We start from the raw sequence: 24249 nt of genomic DNA on the forward strand, positions 1-24249 counted from the left end.
TAGCCCAGATTTCATATATAGAAAATCATACAATAAAACCCTAACAATGACAACAAATAAAACACAAAGCAACCTCAACTCAAAAGAAAGCAGAAGAAAATAGAAAGTAGAACAAATTAAAAATGGGTCAAAAGGGAAAACAAATCATAATATGTTAACTTTTACCCTAATTATATCTGCAGCAATGCACTCTATCTGAGGGCAAGACTATTCACATTTCTGGTCAATGGTGAGAGGGAATTCAATGGATGCTTAATCTGCATAAGGACTCTGCAGATGGATTTTGGGCTTTCACTGTCATCCACTGCCTTCTGCAAACCAGGTGCTCAGATTTTAAGCTCTGATACAATTCCCTCTGAGCTTGGATTTTATTATTTACAATCCTTAGATTATGCGAGCTGATGTCCTCCTCCCACGTGGATTTATCTGACACCTCACATAGATGGCTGCTTGTTTTGAGACAAGCCTCGAAGACCCTAGACACGATTCTTTCTGCTAGCCAGGCACCATCTGATTTCGTCACCACACTTTGCTATAGCACTCATATCCTCAGTGCAGTGAGCACTCATGAGGGCCAGCATTGGGCAGGGCTGGATTGTAAGAATAAATTGCTCTTAGATTAGTCCCCTTTGGAATAGGATTTGTGACTGAGTGTGAGCTCTAAATTCCATATGTGTATTTAAAGTTTACAGCTACCCCTGGTCTACTTTAGAGGCAGCGTTTTCAGCTTATTGAGAAATAATTCAAGTACCCTCCATGAAACATTTGGTGGTTCTATTAATAATACCATTGATCTAGCCTGTGGTTTAGATTTTAAAAGGACTATTAAGAAAAGGGAAAAATATGTATATATATATATATGAACATTTTTTAGACTAAAATTCATGGGTGTTAAATTATACAGGTTAAAAACATAAGTAATTGAACCAATAAAACAACAGTTTTAAATGAATCAAGCACTTTAAGCACTGGAAGATCTCAAGGATGAATTTAAGGCAGAAAGGTCCGTTTGGAATGTTATGGAGACTACTTTGGGGGACTCCAGAGGGTTAACCTGGGTAGATTTTTCTTGAAGGATGATCATGGGGGCTTCTTAGGGAGACGCTTTAAGAAAATGGAAAACTGTATGGGTGAGAAAATGGTTAGGAAAGCTGAGCCCAGGAAAACGTGGCCACCATGACACCACTGCCAATTCTTTTAGAATAATCAGGGCTGTCCTGTGGGACTTCACTGGGTAGCTTTACCACCCCCTCCCTACATTCCTGATCGGATCCCTTCAGATGAATCTTTGTTCCTTAAGTTGAAAACACATTTCAAAGAAAGATGATGTGAATCGGTCATTTTTGACTTGGTATAAAGTGTAAATTCCTAACTCTTTGGGGAAGAGAAGTGAACACACTGGAAGCATGTAGTCCTAGCTAGAGGGCACGTCGAGAAGCGTTTTGGTATAATAAAGGCTTACATGATTTTGTAGCAATACTTTTTTGACTTACTCTAGCAGATGAGACCAAATGACCACTAGTTACTCTAAAGTGTGGCTGGGGGGGGGGGGGGCGGGGGCGGGTGCACCACAGGAATGGAAATGCTGAGAATGTTGACAGAATGGAAGCAGGTGATTGAAGATTATGTGTAGAAATGGCTGAAAGGAAGCCCATTCTACTATATATCCTTTCACACCAAATCCAACATACATTTTAAAGTTGGGATTTCTTCTTTCTTTTCTCTAGTTTGCTAGTTTTGAGAGGAGCCTACCACTGATAGGGCTTGAGCTGCCCTGTGGCAGATACTAAGGGAAGTCTCCAGCAAACAACTGGTACGGAACAGAACCAGGGTTCAGCCCAACCGCTCTTGAGAAACTAAATCCTGCCAACCAAGTGAGTGAGCTTAGAAATGGCGGCACCTAAAGTGACCCTGCACATCAGACCCAGGCCTGGCCAACATCGTAACTGCACTTCATGGGCCCTTTGGAGACAAAAGCTTCCAGCTGAGCGATGTGTGACCCACAGAAACGATGTCATGGTAATTGTTGCTTGAAGTCCTATGGCTTGGGGTAATTTGTTGTGCAGCTCTAGAAAGCAAATGTAAGCATCACCTCTGGTTTAGAGGGAAGGAAACCGATCAACAGACTTAGGAGCTTGCCCACAGTCCTGGAGATAGTGACAGAGCTTGACCCCTATGTCCTTGTTCTTTCATGACAGTGTTCTGTATCTCAGTAAGACTGAGCTTTGCTGTAACTGTGATGTATGCCACCCATGACCTAGTTGATACATTTCACTTGTCCTTAGCTACTTACTATGAGTGATTTTCTTCACCACTCTGAATTTGGGTTGGTCATCTATACAATATTGGGGCATGAATCTCAATTTCTGGACACGTGAACGAAGGAAGGGCCAAGATTGAGCAAGGTTTAGACAAAGTGTGTTGACTCCAGGCTTTACCTTCCTACAGGTGGTTGCCAGCAGCTTTTATCATAGCTACAAGACCCCAGGGACCTTGCACAGGACTGTCATCACATGAAAAGCATGTGCTCTTGTGAGAAAAGTACAATCGTCTGCAAGTGGAGGTGACTTGGGGCCAGCTGGGTAGCCACCTGTGGATTCAGATGGTGTGTTAGGGTAGACTAGAGAAACAAATTCAGGGAGACTCATATGTATGAAAGAGAGAACTTTCTATCAAAGAGTAATTGTGTATTAATAAAACATCCCAGTCCAGTCCAGATCAAGTCCATAGTCCAATATTAGCCCATATATCTGATACCAGTCTATAAATTCCTCTTCAGACTCATGCAACACATGCAATGACACCGAATGCAGGAAGGTCACAGGTCTGTGGCTGGAAAGTCTCATGGATTCAATGGTGGTGGAAGCATCTCAGCACCCACATGGGTTTCCACATGACTCCTCCAGCTCCAGGGTTCTGGCTCCATCAGGGTAGCTCCATGTGGCTTATCAACAGGAATGTGTTGCAGAGAGAGGGAGTGTGTCTGGCCTCCAGTGAGCTATTTATCTCCGTTGTGCCTCCAAATGAGGTCATCAAGCTGTGACCTGACTGACAGGCTAGAGTCCATCCCTTTGCTAGTTGACAGATTATGTAAATTCCACAGAGGACCAGGCCATGTGGTTTGGAACAGGATCATAGCTACTTGCAAGGAGTATCGCAAATAGGTTTCAGTCCCCAGGAAGATGAGGTTGGCAAGAGTCATCAAGGATTCTGGGTTAGTCTCTAAGCAGTTCTGGGAAAATCTGCCTCGCAGACGCAAATGCTTGTGTGCAGTGAGCCGTCTGGTACCGGGGTTCCTCGTCATCTCACGAGCTCCCAGCATCTCTGCATTCTCAGTGATGAAGGGACTGGGACAGTGCTGGCTCCAGAGTGTGATGGAGCCAAGGCCATCTTAGATATACTTTAGAATTATGCTGCTATTATTAATAGGTTTTATTATGTAAGCTACAAGCAAACAGATAGCTGGGGGCTGCCATGCAATTTGAACAATTCAGGTGCCCGCTTACTGCAGCCAAGGTCCTGGATGTTGTCAATTCCCCCAATTAAGGATTCTTTGAAACTGTGCAGATTTCCCATTTTAGGGTTTGAGAAACAGTACTGTAGCTTTGATGTAAGGGGTAAGCCATCTGTGGTGTGTGCCCCATTGCCTATTTACACGACATCTGCTTTGGCTTAGACCAAATAGAGAGGGGAGGCGTGTGCATATGCGCAGTTGAGCTGGTCACTCGGGGCTTCTAAGTTTTTCTTTGTTTTTGGTTTTATAGTATCAAAAGTTGTTGTTTCTGGTTTTATAGAACCAGAAGTTTAGAGATCAGAATACGTTTGTCATATCCAGGAGATGTTGGCTTGGATTTAATCTGAGAGATTGAAAGAATTTTTTTTTAAAAAAGCATTGTCAAGGAATTTTGTAGCTACGAATAAGCTATAAATAAGCACTTTAATCTAAGCATTATTACTGTAGCATGGATTTAGGGTCTTCTTCTTGCAAGGGCTTCTAAACCTGGGACACTAGAATTCATAGTGTCATCCTGGAATTAGCTTCATATCTAAGACATCTTTGCTTTAGAATTCTTCTTCTATTATTGTAGAATAGGTTTATATTATGTAAACGACATAATAGGTTTATTATAATCATTTATAATATATAACATATATGATAGTTTATAACAATATAAGCTACATCTATGGTAATACAATATAAATGGCATTACTATATTATGTAGCATAAACATAATAGGTTCATATTATATAAACTACAGGCAAACAGATTAGAGGATGCCATACAATTTGAGAAATAGTCATAAAAATGATCAGAACTCAAAATGATGACACTGATTTTTTAATACTATTTTAATAAGAACAGGCTGCTAATTGGTTGGTTTTCTTCTCATGCTGTATTAGGTGCCTATTGGTATTTATTTATATGACTTGAATTTTATATTATGCCAAGTTATTAAATGGAAAAGATATTTGATGTATTAGTTCACGCTGACTAGAGAAACAAATCCAGAGACACTCATACGTGTGTAAGAGAGAACTATATATCAAAGAGTAATTGTACATTAAGAAAACATCCCATCCCAGTCCATATCAAGGCCATAATAAGTCTGATATTTGCCCATATGTCTGATACTAGTCCACAAATTCCTTTTTGACGCATGCAGCTATGCAACGGTGCTGAATGCAGGACACTCACAGGCTGGTGGTAGAAAGCCCTGTGGATCCAATGGCAGTGGATCCATTTCCAGGGCTCTGGCTGCCATCAGCGTAGCTCCATGTGGCTCTCCAACAGGAAGGTCAAGCAGAGAGGCGCTGTGTCCTGCCTCCAGGGAGGAAGAAATGAAGTTCCCAGAACCCACATGAGAAGCTCATGCCCACCAGGAGGCACCATCAGGCTGTGACCTGAATGACAGGCTAAACTCCACCCCTTCACTCTATTTATCAAGTTGACATGAAATTGTGTAACTATCACATTTGGAAAGAACCATTTTTAAAATGTCAAAAGTATATATTAAAGTACTTTAAGAAATAAAATAAAGTATTTTTATTTTTAAGTTGCTCCCTCGTGTGTAGTCAATGATTTATTTATATTTCTCTCACTCATCTCAACCTATCCCTGTCTCTAACCAATTATCTAAGTGACATGCGTTCCCCGCCTCCTCCCTTTTTAACTCCCACCCCCTTCTTCAGTGCCCTCAATGTAGAGAGGGCAGGAGAATAATTATTGTTCGGTTATTCGACGTTATACTTGAGATTAAATCTGCATCTATAGAACCACAATTGGATTGGACCAGTATATAGTAACACTGGCAGTCTCATTTTCCTGGTCACCTTGCTACTGCCATATAGTTGGTACAAGGCCAATCAATGCCAAATAAATGAGCCTCTTTAACCTGGTATCTATCCTGCTTCCTTAAACACATACAGCTACCAACCCAATAGAGGATCGAGATGAGTTGGAATCAACTTGATGACATTGGTTCAATTTGGAGTTTTTAGCTGTTGGAGTCACGGGCATGAACTTGGCGAAAGTTCATAGGGGTGATTGGATCTGGTAAATTAGAGAAACTGCATGTCATTCTAGACTACAGGGCAAGGGTGAACTGACATAGGAGGGGGGTGTTGTTGGAGGTCTGGAGGGCAAGAGATGATCCTGGAAACAAAGGCAGATTCTGATCAGGAAGAATCTTTTAATCCAGGCTCAGAGCTGGCTTTTAAAAGGTCAAGAGGAATTGAACTTCATGAACCAATGGAGACTTGAAGAATCCCCAAGATTATTGCCCTAAAATACCCCTTGAACTTGACCTGAAGCCACTCCCGGAGTCATCTTTCACCTAAATAGTAGACTAGCTTATAAAATAGACAAAATCACCTGCAAGTTATGTACGTGCTTTCTTAACCTCCCTGGCGGTCTAATTATGTCAGTAATTTTGTACCCAAAGTGGTACATTGTTTTGCATAAAATTTGTTGTTTTATATTGTAGGCCTGTAATTCTTAAGAAATTACTCATTTTATTCTATTCTAGTAGCCATTCCAGGTATGATAAACTTTAATACACAAAATCATAAATTATAATATAGTAAACATTAAAATAATATAATTTTAAATAATGTAATCAATGTATCGTTCAATTCTGCGAGTAATTCTAAGTCACTGTCGCTGTCATTTATCTGGTCTAAAACCCCTTTTGTGCTAAAGTGCCACTTTTTTGATGCCATGGACAAAAAATTTCCAGGCAAAAAAATTTCCAAATGACAGTAAAAGGGCAGGCAGGGCACTGGACACTGATCTAGGGACAAATCTGAGGTGATTTTCTTTGATACAATGTAATGGAGACTGATCTAGGGACCAATCTGAGGTGATTTGCTTTGATACAATGTAATCCTCACTGTTTTTTTTTTGTGTGTGTATGTCTCTTTTAGACTTGCAGTTTTGAATTTCCCGCCCAGTTCGGTCCTGATGCTGCGATGCTGCACGCGGAGAACTGAACAGAACATAAGGAGGAAGTCAGATCGCTCTGCGATCACAGGGGAGGTCACCGCTGGATCGGGTAGCAGGGAAACAATCACCTGGGCGAGACCAGATAGTCCCCCCTAACCCCAGAGCAGAGCGGTGCAGGGAAGCTCCACCAAGGGCCAAAGGACAAACACATTGGAAATCAGGAGAATGGCGACACATTGTGACAATTGCCCGTGACCTCGTGGAGCAGCCTGTACAAAAATTGTTAACTGGGAACCTAATTTGCTTTGTACATTTTTACCTAAAACACAATAAAATATTATTTAAAAATTAAAAGTCTGGGAAACCCTATAAGAACTCCACTTTCCTTGTCTGAAAGAAATAGCCTCCTCACTGCCCCCTCTTCAGACAACCATTCATTTGTTCTCCATGTTGCTGGGTTCTTAAAAGAAGTTTTCTTGATATAATATTCACATATCATATTCTAGAAAGAGTTGTATGTACATCATGACAATCAACGCTACTGTTCCCCCCTCCCACATCCACAGAGGGCTCCCCAATCTCCCCCCGCCACCTACAAATTCTTCATGAGCACAATGAACATTCTTCTCAGTGTTACCCACCATTTTCTTATAATTAGACCGTGTAGGTTTCCAAATAGGGCCGTGTGGTTCCAATTTAGCCTTACTTTAATGCAAGAGGTGCCTTGTTACAGTGCTTGCCCGCTAACCCACTGGTTGGGCTCCATGGGAAAATGACGTAGCAATCTACTGTCAAGTTGAGAGCCTAGTAGACCTGGGGCAGTTCCACTCTACCTTGGTCTGAATTGACTGGAAGGCAGTGGATTTGTTTTTGGTTTGTTTAGCATGGGAAATAGCGGGAAGCCTTTTTAATGATTTTTAAAGGTGAATGTGCAGCAAACGAAGGTGATGGAGATGGAGATGGAGAATTTGTTGTGGGAAGTGGTCAAGTTTGGTTTAGGGAGTCCTGGTATCGTAATGTGCTGCATCTAGGATCGCTAACCCCAAAGTTGCAGTTCAAATCCACTAGCTACTCTGCAAGGAAAGATGAGGCTTTTCCTGCTCTGGGAAAGATTGACAGCCCAGAAACCCACGAGGGGCAGTTTCACTCTATCCTTAGGGTCCCCACGAGTCAGAATTGACTCAATAACAGTGCGTTGTGGGGTTTTTTTTGGAGTGATGGGTTCAATCAAAATGATGGAAAATTGACATAACATTAAACGACTGGTAAAAGTTGTCAATAAACCTGATGTTCATAACCTGGGGCTCACTGTCCACGTTCTTGATCAGATATGTGTTTTGCAGATATTTTCTTTAGCAGGTGACTTGTTTGCATTCTCTTAGCAGTGTCGTTCACAGAGCAGAGTCTTAATTTTTATAAAATCCAAGTTATCAGTGATTTAGTTTACGGATTGTGTCTTTAGAACTATATCTAAAAATTTCTCTCCAAGCCCAAGGTCTTGGAGCTTTTTGCTAATCTTTTGGGGGGATTTTTGCGTCAATATTCAGGAAGGATACTGGTGTGTAGTTTGTGGCTTTTGTTTGGTTGGTCCCTGTTTTCTTTTTTGCAATGCCTGTGCCTGAGTCTGGTAAGGCTTACTCTGGTAGAAAGGTAGGAAGGCTTACTCTATTCTTTTCTGTAAGAGTTTGGGTAGGACCAGTATTCTTTCTTCCTTATATGTTTGACTTTGGTTTTAGTGAGAAATTCAATGTACTCGAGGGAGAGTTTGCTTACTTAAGTTATTCCTTAAATCTTGCAACTTAACCAGAAAAACAGTATTCTCCCAAGAAATAAAAAAGAAATGATGATTTTATTGTTGCGTTTAATGGAGAGACCAATTCCTCTTGGCTCTTTAAAGACCTGGCCGTACTACCATTGTCCTGGATGTACTAGAAAGAAAATGGTTCAGTACATTCTGAACCAAGAGACCGAAGTGGCTGATACACTAACAATTTGGCGTGTTGGCGTGGTGTCCTAATGAGAGTAGTGATTCCATGAGGGTAGGGGGAAGGTGAGGGGAGAAGGTGGAGAAAGATGTAACAATGACAGTGATTGACATACACCACCACCCCGCCCCCAGGGGATGAACAATGGAAACGTGGGTGAAGGGAAACAGTGGATGATGTAAAATCTGAAAATAAAATAATTTATAAATTATCAAGGGTTCATGAGGGCGAAGGGGGGGGCAAGGGAGGGGACAAAAGAGGAGCTGATACCAAGGGCCCAAGTAGAAAGCAAATGTTTTGAGAATGATGATGGCAACAAATGTACAAATGTGCTTGACACAATGGATGTATGTATGGATAAGAGTTGTATGTTGTGGTAAGAGTTGTATGAGCCCCCAATAAAATGATTTAAAAAAAACAACAAAGAGTAATAGTCCTGTAAATTATTGCTGACAAATGAGCTGGCTCATTTTCCAGATTAAAGAAGACCAAAGAGACATGATAACCAGATGCAATGCATTATGCTGATCTAATTCTTCTGAACCAGATTTTTAAATTTTTTGCTTTAAAAAACATTTGGGGGAAATTAGAAAATATAACTATGAATCAATTATAGAAAGTTAGCCTGGTGATGTAGTGGGTTACAATTAGGCTGTAAACAGCTAGGCCAGGGGTTTGAAACCACCAGCCACTGGGCAGCAGAAAGATGATGGCAATAAAGACGAATAGTCTTGGAAACCCACAGGGGGCAGTTTATTCTGTCTTACGGGGTCAAAATGAATCAGAATGGACTTGATGGTCATCATTTTTTGAAATCCATGTTAAACCTCCTGATTTTGATCATTGTATTATGTTATGTCAGAGCATGGAACATGCTTTTGTTCTTAAAGACATATTTACAAGAGAAGGGGTAGAACATGCACAGAATCCTTGCAAATGATTCAGAAAAAATATATACAGAAAAAATTTTTAATAAAGCAAATATGCTCAAATGCTTACTGGTAAAACTTGGTCACAGGTTTGCACAAGTTCTTTGTCCTATCTTTCAAGGGATGATGTGTTTTGAAGTAAAAAAATTTAATAAAAATAAATTAATTTGTTAAGTATGGTTGAAATAACTCCCAAAGATGAGAACACCATTAGTGCACTAATTAGACAGGTGTTTCAACCATCTACTCCCATACCTGGGGAATTAATTTGGTACAAGTAGGCACCATGGATACGGAACAAAACAAATTAGTGGATGTGAGCATGTCTGTGCTTGTAGGTTTCCCCAATAAAAGTAATTAAAATCAAGCAGCAGCCAGAGAGAAGAATAACTCAAAAAGTGACATGTAGGGTGAGTCTGGATAAGCTTGAAATTATTTTTCCTCATTGATAAAATTCATATAGCAATGCTTTGACCCATCAGAAAACCAAACCAAACTCACTGCTAACCAGTGCATTCTGACTCATGGTGAGCCTAGGGGACAGGATAAAATTGCCCAGGGAGTTTCTGAGATGGTAGCTCCTTATGGGAGTAGAAAACCCTGTCTTTCTTCTGAGGAGCGGTTGGTGGTTTTGAACTGCTGACTTTGCAGTTAGCAGCCAGATTTCTAACCATGATGCCACAAGGGCTCCTCATTTTGGCCTACAGTAGGTTTGAAATGTGTTTCGGTTGAGTAAAAAGTCTATTATCTTACTGAGTTATGCTAGCTTACTTTCCCCCCAAATAGAGCCTGAGATAAAGGTCTGTAGTTGGTAGTTTATTCTGGGAAGTGAATGGGAAGAACAGGAGAGAAAAACTGGGAAGAGAGAGAGAGAGAAGAATGGGCGTCAACCCAAGGATGATGAAACCAATAGTTACCGTGGCAGCTGGTATTTGATCCCATCAGGGATCCTCTGCAAAGCCATAAAGTGTCCCACACAAGTGTCTACTTGCCACAACAATGATTGGAGTTAAAAGGTGGGCTGAGAAAGAGAGGGCTATGACTACCATTCTGGAGGCTTGGTGATGGATGAGTGGTTTCACATTGGGCTGCAAATAGCAAGTCCCTCCGAGCCACCCCTTGGAAGAAAGATGCGTCTTTTCACTCAGTCAAGACTGACACGCTCAGAAACTCACAGGGCCAGTGCTACCTGGTCTTGCAGAGTTGCTATTAATGAAGTGGATTCAACTTGATGGCTGCAAGTTGTTGTAACTGACATTATTTCAAGCCAGTAGTGAGTTGATACAAATTAGAAAGTATGAAACATGGCTAAATTATATTGAGTGGAATTCATTTTTATAGAAGGTGTCAATCACACATTGTTATGCTAGTAATAGCTAAGTATTCCATTTTTATTACAAACAGACACTACACTACACTAAGCATCCTTTTATGGATTCATTTAATTCTCAGAACGTATCTTACTAGGTCTCAACCAGAGGCAACATCACACTCCCCTTTAGCAAAGCCGAGACATTTGGGGTTGGTATAACAAGAGGGAAAGCTACCGAGCAGAGGCCAGGGATCCAGCTACCCATGCTACAGTGCACAAGAAAGCCCCCCACAGCAGGAAATGACCTGTCCCCAAATCACTTTAGCAGGGAACAGCCCTGGTATATCTTTATCTCTCCCATTCTATAGAAATAGAGAGTAACTGGGAGTAATGAACTTCAGAAAGTTTTCTTGGGTCAAAAAGTTAAGTGGCAGGGGCTTCCTCCCAGCTGAGCGCTGAAACAAGAGAACAGTGGGTCTCGCAGCGTCTCCCGTCTCCCGTGGTTAGAGCATTCCCTACCCAAAAAGGCAGAATTTTTCTGGACCCTATCAGGGGCACCTGTGTCTTTTCCCTGTGCAGACTGCAATCTGATCTTAACTGCCCACTCACAACACATTTCCATTCGTTTCGCAGGTGCCTCTGGCTGAGTATTTCTTTCTAAAAGGAAAGTGAACCTGCAGTACAGTGAAGTTCAAGACAAGGTCATGTTCACTGACTGCCATAAGGTGTTGGACGTAAGCTGCAAAGCCTCAGTAGCAACCTCGCATGGATGTGTGCGTTGGCCACTGCAGACAGCCAGCATTATCGGAAAGGCCGTGTGATTGATCCTGGAGCGTGCTCTCGTTTGAGAGAGCGAGGGCTTTGAGGAGCATGTCCCATCTGAGAACTCTTGGAGAAGAGGTAGATGCCATCTTGTCCCAGCTCCCCGTCACTGAAAACAAAATCTCCTCACACACATCGTCCGTCACTTTAGCATCAGCGTCGGATTCACAAAATGTGGGACTCTAAGATGCAACCTTCCTTTTCCTCTTTAAAACATTTCCATCTAATACTAGTGTCTGGAAAGAATATGCATGCAGATGCTGTTGACTTGTTTTATTTCCCACTATGCTTACATCTCGAGGCAGACTAGTCTGACCTGGAGTTACACAGTAGGCTAAGTCAAAGGGGGCAAAAAAAGATTGACAAAGTGTGTTTTATGTAACTTTCGAAAGGAAAATAATGTCAGGTGCATGGTTTTGAAATTTTGGGGCTTCATTTTAAGTTAAACACCTCCTCAAAAAAAACACCTAAGTTATTTCATTTGATTTGCTAGCATCTGAGAAGAATCTGAGTCTGTGGCCAGTGCTGAAGGTCCAGTGTAGTGTGGCCTGTGCTGGCCACTGTGCCGTATCATAGTCTTGTTGGAGATGAACCAGCACCTAGAGCCCATTCTCCCTTCTCAGTCTTGACCCCAAGAAGTCACCATTCCTAGTTACCTGTCACCACGTAGCTGGTATTGACAGGACTGGAGAATGTTCCTGAAAGAGGGCGGAGCGGCTTATTCTTGTTTCCATGAAACTTAAGCAGTGAAAGGTGCTGGATGTGAAAAGAAAGAAGTGATAGATGTTTTTGGCCCTGGGTGGCCAGTTTAACGGTACTTTTTAGTAGAAGGGAGTATTGGGTGAGTAATTTAATTACTTATTTGTTGTTGCTGCCGCTGTGAGGGGCCACCGCTTCGGTTCCGCCAACCCATAGCAACCACACGCACAACGGCACGGACCCTGCCCAGGTTGCTCCAGTCTCACAATCGCCCCTGTTCTTGAACCCATGGTCGCAGCCATGGTGTTGAGCTCTTTCAATATTCCTTATTGAAGTAATTGTGCTTATTATTAATGTGTCTTTTCCTTTCTGTGTGCAATCTACTATGTATAAAATATGACTCCTTTTTTGTTTTTTAAATTTATCACCATATGGTCATCATCATTATTTTTAAAAATCATTTTATTGGGGTTCATACAACGCTTATCACAATCCATACATCCATCCGTTGTGGAAAGCACATTTGTACAATGACCATTTAAAAAATCATTTTCTTCAGAAAATATTACTCTTATAAGAAGGGGGAAATGAAGCAGCTGATCTAAAAATGCTGCTTTATGAAACAGGTAAGCCTCGCCCACCTCTGTTTTATACTGATTTTGACAAGCGTGTAGAACGTCATGCTTTTCATCAAAAGACTACTTCTCTTATTAGCACTAGAATGATCGTCCAGATCTCAGAAGTTTACTTATTGAAATTTAAACTGGACTCGGTCCTCTCAGGTAGAAAAGGCTCAAATTTACCTCAAGTGGCTATTTTAGTCCCAAAGGTATGACATTCTGAAGAGTGTAAATGTTTCTTTATCTAAGCTACTACAAATTCTGGTGTTTGCTTCGGGACGAATAAATGGCATCAAAATGGCCTAATTATTTAAATAAATGGATGTGTGAGTGCTAAAACAATTAAAGAGCTGTTACATGATACAGTTCGGACAAAACCCTAATCTTTGCAATTCTAAAGGCCACCTACACCTACAGCCATGCCAGACTGCTTTCTATTAACCGAAAAAGTATAAGCTCATTCTAGAAGTCCTTTGTGAAGAGCCCAATGGGGCTTTGTAATTGGCCCAATGGGCCTGTTATTATAGCAATCATATAAGAGAGCTGACAAATGCAAATATTGATTGGAAATAATCTACACCTGTTTGTACTGGGCGGAGTCAGTATCTGGGAAATTGAAAGCAGGTTCTCATCTGTCTCATCATGCTGGAATTCCATCACTTAGTAATGTAACACATGTGACAAGGACGACAGGATCAGGATGAGGTGAATTTGTAAAGTGTGGAGTTAGATGCTTTTTCTTATATTCAGAAACACAGCTCACCTTTTCAAAAATTCTTAGTTCACATTCTTCGTTTTCCACCTGCCCCTCTGTTTAATGTAGCAATTAACCACAACATCTAGACTCACTCATGTCCAAAGAAAGGCATTATTGCTCATTAGAACAGCTTCATTGAATCAAGTCTAAGACTGTCCATCTCTGCCTGGGGCTATCACTGCTTCTCATACTAGCCAGCCTTTTGCATGAATGGTTTTCCAAGAAAGTCTCAAAAGGGTGCTCTGGAAAGGACTAAGTGGAAGGCAGGGCATGGCAGATTGCACAAGATTTGGCAGATTCAGACATTTTCTTCTAGTGAGGTCTGTCTCAAAGTAAGACAGATAACCTGCTTGGGGGGAGAGGAAAAGGAAGCCGAGAGGCAAGGAGTCCACACAGTGTAGGCTTTCCAGATAGACATTCCTGGTTTGGAATCCCAGTTCTCTTAGGTTTACTAAGCTTCAATTTCCCCATTTATGGAAAAAGGAGAAAGATGAGGCTGTCAACAGGGTTGCTAATAAGTCAGAATTGACTCAATGGCAATGGGCTTAAAAGGGGGGCAATATTATGAGGTGTCAATGGGATCAGGTTAGGCATCAGAAGACCCAAAACAAACAGCCATTTAGTTGCAAATGAGGGGGGTGGGAGTAGAGCCCCAAAGTCCATCTGTAGATAAGTGGACATCCCCTCACAGAAAAGTTGCAAGGGAAGAGATGTGCCAGCCAACGTGCAGTGTACAACACACAACATCCCTTTCGTTCTTTAATGCTTCCTCCCTGCCAGTATCAAGACCACAGTTCTTTCTTACAAATTTGGCAAGACCAGAGCACGTACACTGGTACAGATAAGAGGTCTCAACACACAGAATCCAGGACAGATAAATCCCTCAGGACCAATATGGGAGTAGCAATACTCTCGTGAGCGTAGGGGGAATGTAGTGGAAGAAAGAGGGAACCAATCACAATGATCAACGTTCAACATCCCACCCCTCCAGGGGACAAACAACAGAACCGTGGTGGAAGAAGACAGCAGATGGTGTATAATGTGAAAATGAAAATAACTTACAAATTATCAAGGGTTCACAAGCTGGGAGGGGGGACGACAAAAAGAGGGGCTGATACCAAAGGCCCAAGTAGAAAGAAAATGTTTTGGAAAAGATGATGGCAACATATGTACAAATGTGCTGTTAGGATTGATGTATAGATTGTTATAAAAGCTGTAAGAGCCCCCAATAAAAATGATTTATTTAAAAATTTTTTTGATTTATTTAAATTTTTAAAAAGAATTAGAGGAATAATAAAAAATGGGGGTAATAATGCCTTCCTTGGAGTCTGGCCTACTGTATACGTTAGCAGCTATAATTATTAGGGCTGCAAAGTTAGCACGTAGGTTGAACTAGCCATTCATTGTTCAAGATCCTCATGGTGTCGTCATTCTCTGTTGTGCTGCATTTTGCTTTCCCCTTCGCTCGCTTGCGGTGCCACTCCTGCCCTCCCTCCTGCCCTCCCTCACTCTGTAGCCCGACCATAGAACGAAACAAATTACATATCCGTACACATGTGTCCGTACTGTTTTAAAATTGATGTGATTTTGGTCACAGCATAGATCTCCATCTGTTTCTTATTTTTTCTTTAACCCAGTGCCATGCGGTGTGCGATATATACACCATCTGCCGTCTCCCTCCAGCCATGTTTCCGTTGTTCGTCCCCTGGGGGGAGGAGCATGTTCTGTGGGGTCCTGGTTTACAATTGCCAGCACCAGCCTCATGACAGGCTGTATGAAACCAAAGTCTGGGGCAGGCCTATGTTTCAGTTTCAGATTCCTGGTCACTGAGGCAACTCTGTCAGATGAGGCATCCCCTGTTCCAGACTGACCAGTAGAGTGCAGCGCCTGAGCATAACCTACTCAGTGAAATTCAAGCAACAACCCACCGCCGATTGACCAGCCGAGGAGGTACGTGCCAAACTGCTCACCAACCACCACTGGACAACGCTGGTGCCAGAAGTTTTCTCCAATAAGTTTAAAGAACAGCAACACTGGACTGCCCCCTGGTCCCTAGCCCCATAAAAGCCCAGGGAACAAAGAACTCAGGGCTGATTCCCTTTTGGACACTGGGTCCCCGCTGCACTGGGCAGTGGAGGGAGGCAAGCCCTAGTTCCAGCTAGCAAATAAACTCCTTTTGCTGCGTTTGCATCTCAGCTGGTTGTAATTCTTCTGTGCGCCCAAGGTGAGCTCGCGTTCCCTTCCCAAATCTAACAGTTGTATGTCGATCATTGTGATTGGTTCCTCCTTTCTTCCACTTCCTGACTGTTGGTTCACTCTAGACATCTGCTATGTATCTATCTATTCTTCTGATGGACACACAGGCTCCTTCCAACTACCTGCCAGCACGCTGATATGTGTGTCTCTATGACCTTCTTGTGTCTTCAGGTAGATTCCTGTTTCTCTATAGGGTTTCTAAGGCTGTAATCTGTATGGAAGGAGCCTCAGTAGTGCAATGGTTAAGTGATAGCTCACTGGAAGGTCAGCAGTTCAAACCCACATCTAATGTTTCAAATAAGTTTTGACAATTAGGAATAATGAGGAGTTTTCTTAAAGCTATCGAGGCTAGAAACCAGATATTTATAGCCATTATCATCCAAAACGGAGCCATTCCACAGGTGGCTCCCTTAAAGCCAGAAAAGACAAGAATGCCAGGCCTTACAATACCTGTAATATTGTGCTACAAAATCTGACCAACACGACAAGATATGAAAACTAAAGACAAGAAAGGATGAGACAAATGGTCATGATTTAAAAATAGTCTCATCACATGCTTGTAAACACCGGGAGGTTTCACTCTATTGTACAAAAGGTTGGGACCGACTCACAGGCACCAACCAACAACACATAAGCTTAGCAAAACCTTAAAAACAATTGGAATCAAGGACTTTAACAAGCTTTTGGAATAATGTCAACTTACAGAAATCATTACCATGTGTCTACACCATTAACAAGCAAATAGGAAGTAGAGTGAAAGCAAGGTGTGCTTCAGAATAACAAGGAAAGCTGTACACGTCCCAGAAATTGACTTTGAAATGCACAGGACAGGACTGAATCAATTAAAAACTCAAGAGACCCCAAAACAAGCCTGAGTAAATGGAGATATCGAACTCTATAAAGACGATGGCTTCTTTCAAGTTAATTCATATGCAGGATACAGAACCGACTGAAATTTAAGTAGAATTTTAAAAAAAGAATTTAAGCTTATTTTAGGGATATAAGCGCATTTAAAAATTTTTGTGGAAGCAAGTTTGTGAGTGAATAAATAAGTCAATGGGGGAGGGGAGGATTAGAGAGGGAACACTCGTGTCATTAGGCTTAAAAAACAACTTCTAGACATCTTATTGCTGAAAGTCTGAAAACACCTACATCAAAATTGATGACTAATATTTGAAGCAAAAAACAGCCCCGAAGGGTCTGTTATCACATGATTGAAACTGTATGTAACAGCTGAATTATAAATACAATCTGAGCTACGAATGATAACATGTATACAAGAAAAACATTAGCAATAGTCAAACAGAAATATGTAAAACAATTTTGGTCCTTTTGGAAAAAACATATGTTAGCTTTTTTTTTTTTAGCATGGCTCCAGGCACATACACCCCCCCCCCCCCAAATAGAGGATGATGTATATGCTGACTGTAGAACTCTTAGTGGTTACTCTCCTCCTTCTCTAAATGTCACCAGACACAGTGGCAATAAGCTCCTCTTGACTTATGTCTCTATCACTCTCTTTATCCAGTTCCTCTATCATGGCCCCAAGTCCTTCATCACTCATGTTTAACAACATGAGTTGTTAACCTCAATTCTCAGGCAACACGTTATAAATTCTTCCAATTTATTTTACTTGAATTTATTTTACATTGTAAATTCTTCCAACTTATTTTACTTCCAATTTATTTATTTTACTTCCAATTTATTTTACTTATCATCATCTAGCACTTTACATGCCGTCAATCTTTTCAATGTAGTTCGCTTTCCAAAACCCAGTCTGTGACAACTTCATTACAATCTTCAAGGTGATTTCCCCCCCTATGGGGTCTCTTTCATAATCTTTTGCTGGGGGAGACCAGCCCCTAACACCTATCACAGATTGATAGGCCCAACTGTACAGTTATAATATATAAAGATTATAGTAAAGTCATAAAAGATAGGAGTTGATAGCACAGAGAGTAAAATAAAGGACTCGGACACATTTCATTGTAGCATGCTCACCTCAGCCCCTCTTGATGGGAGGAAGTGGGCAGGAGAGAGAGAGAGAGAGAGAGAGAGAGAGAGAGAGAGAGAGAGAGAGAGAGATTGATTTATTCCTAACCAAGGCTTATATATCTTTGGGGGTGTACAAGCCCTCTGATTACAGGTAAAGACCTACATCAGGAGAAGGGGTAATACCATAGGCAATACAGACATGGAAAGGGGACGATCTAGGGCTGTCCATGCTATAGAAAGAGGAGGGATTAAGGGTACACATGTGACAAGATGGGTGGATCCTAGATTCATGATGGCAGCCTGACCTTGATTGTCCTTGAGCTGGTGGTTTGATTTCTTCTGAGGCCTTCAGGGCAAGCAATCCACTGTCCTCACAGCAGGGACTGAGCCCCACCTACAGTGGACCGGGCAGTAGTCTGATTGCTCTAGATGGCTAATGCCTTCGGGGAGATAACTTGACAATCATTTACCATTAGTTGCAGCAGTGTCCCAGGTCCCACATATATTTAGGGGAGACAAGCTGGGGAAAAGCCTTTTTCTATCCCACAATCTTTAAGAAAAATTTTTTTAACATCAAACCCCAAGGCTCTCATTGTCACCTTTAATTTATGATAATCTATTGCTTTATCTTTGTATCATATACTTCAAAAACATTTTTTAAAAATCTGGTTTTTTTGGTTTCTGTTTCTGAAACAGTTCTCTTCTCTCCCCACATGCCTATCCCCCACACCCTGGTTTGTCTACTACTACTAATTTCTCAGAGTTAAACTAATTTTCTCTTTGAATGGAGCTATTCCGCTGTAGACTGAGCTTAATCCCTACCCCATCCTACTATATTTTACGAATACTACAAAGACATAATAATAAAGAATGTCAAAGTACAGGTGCTGGACTGACACAGAAAAATGGGATAGAAATGGCAGGTATAGAAACTAGATCTAGGAATATGTGGCAATTTGTCATTTGTTGAATGTGGCTCCAGAAACCATAAGAGAAAGTTTCGATAGTCTAAGAGACCAGGTTAAGGTAAAGCTAGATCCCCATTCCAAGCACCACATATAGATTAACTCCTGGAAGACTTCAGGTATTAAATCTGAATGATAAGTCCACAAAAAAAATGCCATATGTCTATTAATGTAAGAGAAAGAAAATGTTCTTTTAAAAACACCTGAAAAGGTTTGATAAGTAGTTTAAATTGTTGAGTCCAAAATCAATGATCTGAAATGCAACCCCACCAACTAATTGACAATTATATATATAAACACCCCCAAAATATAAACACTAAAATAGAATATGAGTGCATTTGGCTACATCAAAATCAAGGATTTTGGTTCAATAAAGTACTGTCTAGTCAAAATTTACAGGCACTAGACTGAGGGAATCTATTTGTAGTGTTAAAACAAAACAAAAATACATATAGAAGTCTTGTAAATAACCAAGGAAAATGTAGGAGGTGATAAAAGCATGTATTTCAGAGAATTGTAAGCCCCAAAAGTGTCACTTAAAAGAAAAGTTCATTTAACACTAGTAAGAAGATACCAATGAGAAAAGCAATAATGTGGGCTGATCCTGTACAGAATAAGATTGGCGAAAACTGTAAAATAGGATAATTTCAAATTTTTAGATGGTGTAAGGAAATGAGACTCCCAGCACACTGTCTGCTGTGTGAACTGCATAGTTCAGGCGGTGCCTAAGTGTTTACCCTCCGACCTAGAGACCCCATGCTTGGTAACATGTCCTAGATTAGTGGTATATGGCATCTTTATGAAATACATGTGTACATAGCATAAATGATATTGATCACATACATAAAGTGATCTAGGATGCTCAGAGTGGCAGGGTGCCATTCAATGCCTCTCTTCCCTGTCCATTTTACAGCCACATTTCAGAGGTAGAGGTACCCTGACAGAGTTTCTCTGAATTTAGCAATAACATACATGGAAAGAACCTAAGTAGGGTTCAATAATTGTTAATTTCATGTATCGAATTGCGCTCCTTAAAAATATGCATCAGTCTGACTGATTCTCTGTGGCTTGGCTGTTAGGCAATGATGGAATCATCTTTCAGGATATGACCCTCCCATCAGTTGCAACACCCTTTCTTGAGTCACAGTCCTGACCTCACGTGAGGGAGGGTCTCTGCATCTCCTTTTATCTTCCAAGAAATAAAAAGAGAGTCCATTGAGTAGAGACATGTGGATCCTATTATCACCAAGAAGAAGGAGAAAAACACATCCTCTGGAGCTCGGGGCTCTGTGCTGGAACATTGCGGATTAGTGTTTCCCACAGTGGGAGATTCTGCCCCCCTGGGAGCACTGGGACACCTGCGTGGCTGCAAAAGCAGATACCTACACCTGGTTCTGGCTATAGTACACATGCTTTTAATTGCCAAGAGGGCACTTCTTTCTTGTTTGAGAGAAATTTGAGAACCTGTATTCTAGAGACACAGGCATGCTGGGCCTGCAGATACCTCAGACAAGGATCTCCCCCACAGCACCCCCAGCACCAACAGAACGAGAAAGGGTTCTAGAGCTGCCTGCTCCACTGGGAGGCTAACTTTGGTCTCCTTGTTGGGTCCATTTCTTGTGGTATTTCTCTCATAGCTGCACTGGATGCTAGGACAGGAACTGCCCTCGGTTCTCTCTCCATTCAAGGCCACTTGTAATGCCCATTTTCCGCTTTCAGCAGGATTAAAATTTGTATGGGTTGGGAACTTGGCCCTCAGTGTGTTTTGCCCGGGTCCAACGTTTTAATTTTATCCTGCGTGCTTGTCTGCTCACAGCATACTATTTTAAAAAACAAAAATGCTCTTTGAAGGTGACATTGAAGACAGAAAAACAAGCCTTCTTCCCATCCTTTACGCAGGTCAATCTAGACCTCCCAGAGTCTCGTTTCACTGTTGCTCTCTATCTGGTCTCTCACTGCCAGGGGGTCGATGCCCACTCACTGCGACCCTACAGGGCAGGGTAGAACTGCCCCTGCGACTTCAGGAGACTGTTGTCTATTTCCCGCAGGGCAGCTGGTGGTTTTGAATCCCCCTGTGAGATTAGCGGCCCAAGGCCAAGGCGTAACCACACTGCGTGTCAGAAGCCCAGTTAACCTGTCTGATTCTGTCCCTGGGGCACACGGAAGAGATGGGGTGCCTTTCCCAGATGGCACTGGGAGAGTAGCTGGTTCTTGGCCTGCGTCTGAAACACTGCACTGGGTGGGGGTGGGATGAGTGGGGTGGGTAGGGGAGCACGCTAAGGGGGCTCCCGGTCCTGCTAGGCTTCCAGGGCCCCAGCGGGCATGCGCACCCCAGGATCGGGGCCCCGCAGCCAGCGCATTCCCACGCAGGGAACCCCGCGGCACGTCCGCCCCCGCGCAGACCGCGAGAGAGCCTGGGAGCCAGCACGTCTCCTCGGACCCTCGCCACGCCACGCTGCATTGGTGCCCTATTTGAGACTTCACCGCCCTTGAGGCCACTCGGAACACCTTGGGGACATGAGTGGACGGGCCCGCGTGAGAGCACGTGGCATCTGCGTCCGCAGCCAGCACGCCCTGGAAGTCGGTCGCCCCCAGGCCTTCCCAACGGTGTGTAGAAACGCTTAGGAGACTTCCTGGGCTTTGCCTACCCCGCCACCATCTGCCGTCCCCCACCCCTCTTCCCCCCTCCCCCCTCCCCTCCCGGGGACAGACCTGCCTCCTTTGCTTGCTTCTTCCACTGTCTGTGGTAGCGCGCCACCTTCTCTCTCAACATCGAACCTTTCCAAGATTTTTCAGTCTTTTCTCTGAAAGTTCATGTCTGAGTCAGATATGAACGCGGATTAACCAACGAAGAGGATACAATGCGGAAGGCAAATGTACCCTTGTCTGGTACGCTCTGAGTTTTACTGAGTTGGTTTTAAGTTGCCAGGTAAAAATGATGTACCGTCCAGAAGTACCGTTGCATAGCATGTGATTTAGCTATCCTCTAAAAACAGGTCATGTGAAGCACAGGCATGGTTTCTGTTCCACCCTGTTTCTGTAGCAGCCGTCGTGGTCGAGGCTGCAGGGTGGATGTGGGCAGCTGGTTTGCACCGACCTGTAAAACTGACCCAGTTTGAGGAATGTACGTGGGTACTTGCAACAGCCTCTGACCAGAAAGGAATCTAGTGGAGTCGCTGTTACACATTTCCTCAAAAAAGTAGTCTTCTCAGGACCTCATGCATCATATGGCAGGCCACAGTACAACAATACCTGGAACAAAGAGTAGTTAATGGGGGGGGGGGAGATAAGATGACTGGTTCTCCCAGGAGACCTAACTGAGCTCCCCTGGATTTCAGAAGGGTCATCGTGTGAACAGCTGGCCCAGATTCTCTGGCCTCTGCTTATGTTCTTGTTTCAGACTTTAATTTTTATTTTGTTTGCTGTTCAGCTATGGACATCCCTATGTCCACCGATCTCAAAGCTTGAAAGTTCATGCCCATTAGTACCATAAGCTAGCAGGGTGAACGACGCCGGCTCCTCGTCTTGACACCTTTGGGAACTAAGTCTTTGTCTGGTCGGAGCTGGTCCGAAAACCCTAAAGTATGAGTGAGGGAATGGCGATTGGCTCCCAGCCTTTTCTTCTAGAATTAGCAGTCTTGGTTGCTCCTCAAAGGGGTTTGCGCATGCTTGTTTCCTTTCCCTGGTTCATGGACATCTTCCGATGCGATACTGTTCTTACCTAGTGACTGAACGTCGGTCATCTAAACAACAAAAATATTTATTTGTGTTTTGCCCATTTGTAGTCTACATCGGCTGATCTTTCTGACAGTGACACACCCTCTAGCCGTGGCTCCGTGGGAACAAGTAGGGCTTCACGGAAAAGTAAGAGCGACCGTCGTGTTCCATCTGGTACTGTTCAACCTGGGCTGAGACTACCCCCTTCAGCTGCAGGTCCCTCGCTGAGTATCCCACCGTCCGTTCCTTGGACGGCCCTCCTCCCTTGCTGTTTCTTTTGGGACTCTCTAGCGCAAAGTCTCCTGCTGAGTGTCCTGACAGTGCTTGGCAGATGGGAATCTACAGACATTAAGAAGCCAATTTTCAGGTTCTTTCAGTTAACGCCCTTATGTGTTTCTGAGGTTGTACATCTTTATGAAAGTAGAAAGACTCATCTTTCTCTTGTGGAGTGGTTGGTGGTTTTGAACTGCTGACCTTGTGTTTAGCAGCCCAATACATAACCCGCTACACCAGCTACCAGGGCTTCTTAGGCTGTGGCTATGCTATAGAAATGCCAAATGCTATGCAGGATGTTGAGAAGGGACAGTTGCCCTCCATCACTGGGGGTGGAGCAGGTCACAGGGACCAAGAACTTTCTCTATAGCCAAGATGGGAATCAGATCAGTCCTGACTTCAGTTAAATAAGTCTAACTCGGGATCTGTGATTCTTAGCAAAATATTTCATGCTTCCTTCACATTTTTGATTGTTAGTGTGAACATATCTGTAAAGTCTTGTCTTTCAGTAATGTGTGCAAGTTTTAATGAAAACCATAAAAATCTTAGCTTTGCTTGCAGGTGTATTTGGATGTCATATTTGTCAGTCCTATCAGTAGAGTGAGAGATGAGATGTTACCGAGCTGTCTTGCTGTATTAGGTGAAGATGACAACACAGCTGCTGCTGCTGCTGGCTGTACCCTCCTGGGAAGAGATGGGAGACTCAGGCGGGACCTTGTGGACGCGAGTGTTTGTACCAGAGAGAAACTAACGCATGTGAGAGACTGCAAAACAGGTATCTAGCCTCTATGGTGCTTACTTTCTGAATGTGACCAGATCTGGCTTAAGAAATGTTGCGTTATAGATCTAAGATAAATCAGTACATGGCTCAATTAAGAGATACTTATTGAACATCTGCTACATCGAAGGCATTGGCTAGACACTTTGGCTTCTTTGGCTTTTATTGATTTATTTTAACAGTTTTGTTGACAAATAGGAGTGCTGGTGGCATAGTGACCAACCTTATGTTCCTAAAGGTTTGAAACCATCAGCTGCTTTGAGAGAGAGAGATGGAGCTTCCTACTCCTGTAAAGAGTTACAGTCTCTGAAACCCACAGGGGTAACTCTACCCAGTGCTATAGGGTCACTGTGAGTTGGAATCGACTCAATGTCTGAGTTTGGTTTTTGTTGTTGTTTTTTTTTTAGTTTGACTTTATTGACACATAATTTTCACACCACACAATTCAGTGGTTAAATGTTAGCACATTTTCTTTGTTTCTTTATTCAGTATTATTAGCTTCTCAGGTTTCTTTGGCTTTAAGATTATCTCTTATGAACACAAAAAGTAACATTTACCCCAAAGCCACATCTCACTTGCTGAAAGGACTTTGTCCTGATACCTGGTGTGAGGATTAAAAAGGTGCTTCACGTCTGTCTTTGTCCTTTTCTTGTATGGGGAATGTTAATAACTTCTCTCAGCTTCAGCTGCAGAAAGAAA

The 24249-nt window shown here is 42.5% G+C and overlaps 1 protein-coding gene and 1 pseudogene across 1 annotated transcript in view; both read left to right on the top strand.

The window, feature by feature from the left end:
• The first annotated feature begins 10355 nt into the window (after nt 1-10355).
• On the top strand, nt 10356-11603 carry LOC142445961 (protein yippee-like 5 pseudogene; annotated as a pseudogene).
• A 9696-nt stretch (nt 11604-21299) lies between these two features.
• The window catches only part of PIWIL4 (piwi like RNA-mediated gene silencing 4), a 64134-nt gene continuing 61184 nt past the window's right edge, over nt 21300-24249 (top strand). The window contains exons 1-3 of the mRNA XM_075548722.1: nt 21300-21389; nt 22568-22661; nt 23431-23547. Of these exons, the coding sequence (XP_075404837.1) occupies nt 21300-21389; nt 22568-22661; nt 23431-23547 (301 nt within the window). The remainder of the gene's footprint in view (nt 21390-22567; nt 22662-23430; nt 23548-24249) is intronic.

The sequence above is a fragment of the Tenrec ecaudatus genome, chromosome 4 (assembly GCF_050624435.1).
Source record: "Tenrec ecaudatus isolate mTenEca1 chromosome 4, mTenEca1.hap1, whole genome shotgun sequence".
Taxonomy (NCBI): domain Eukaryota; kingdom Metazoa; phylum Chordata; class Mammalia; order Afrosoricida; family Tenrecidae; genus Tenrec; species Tenrec ecaudatus.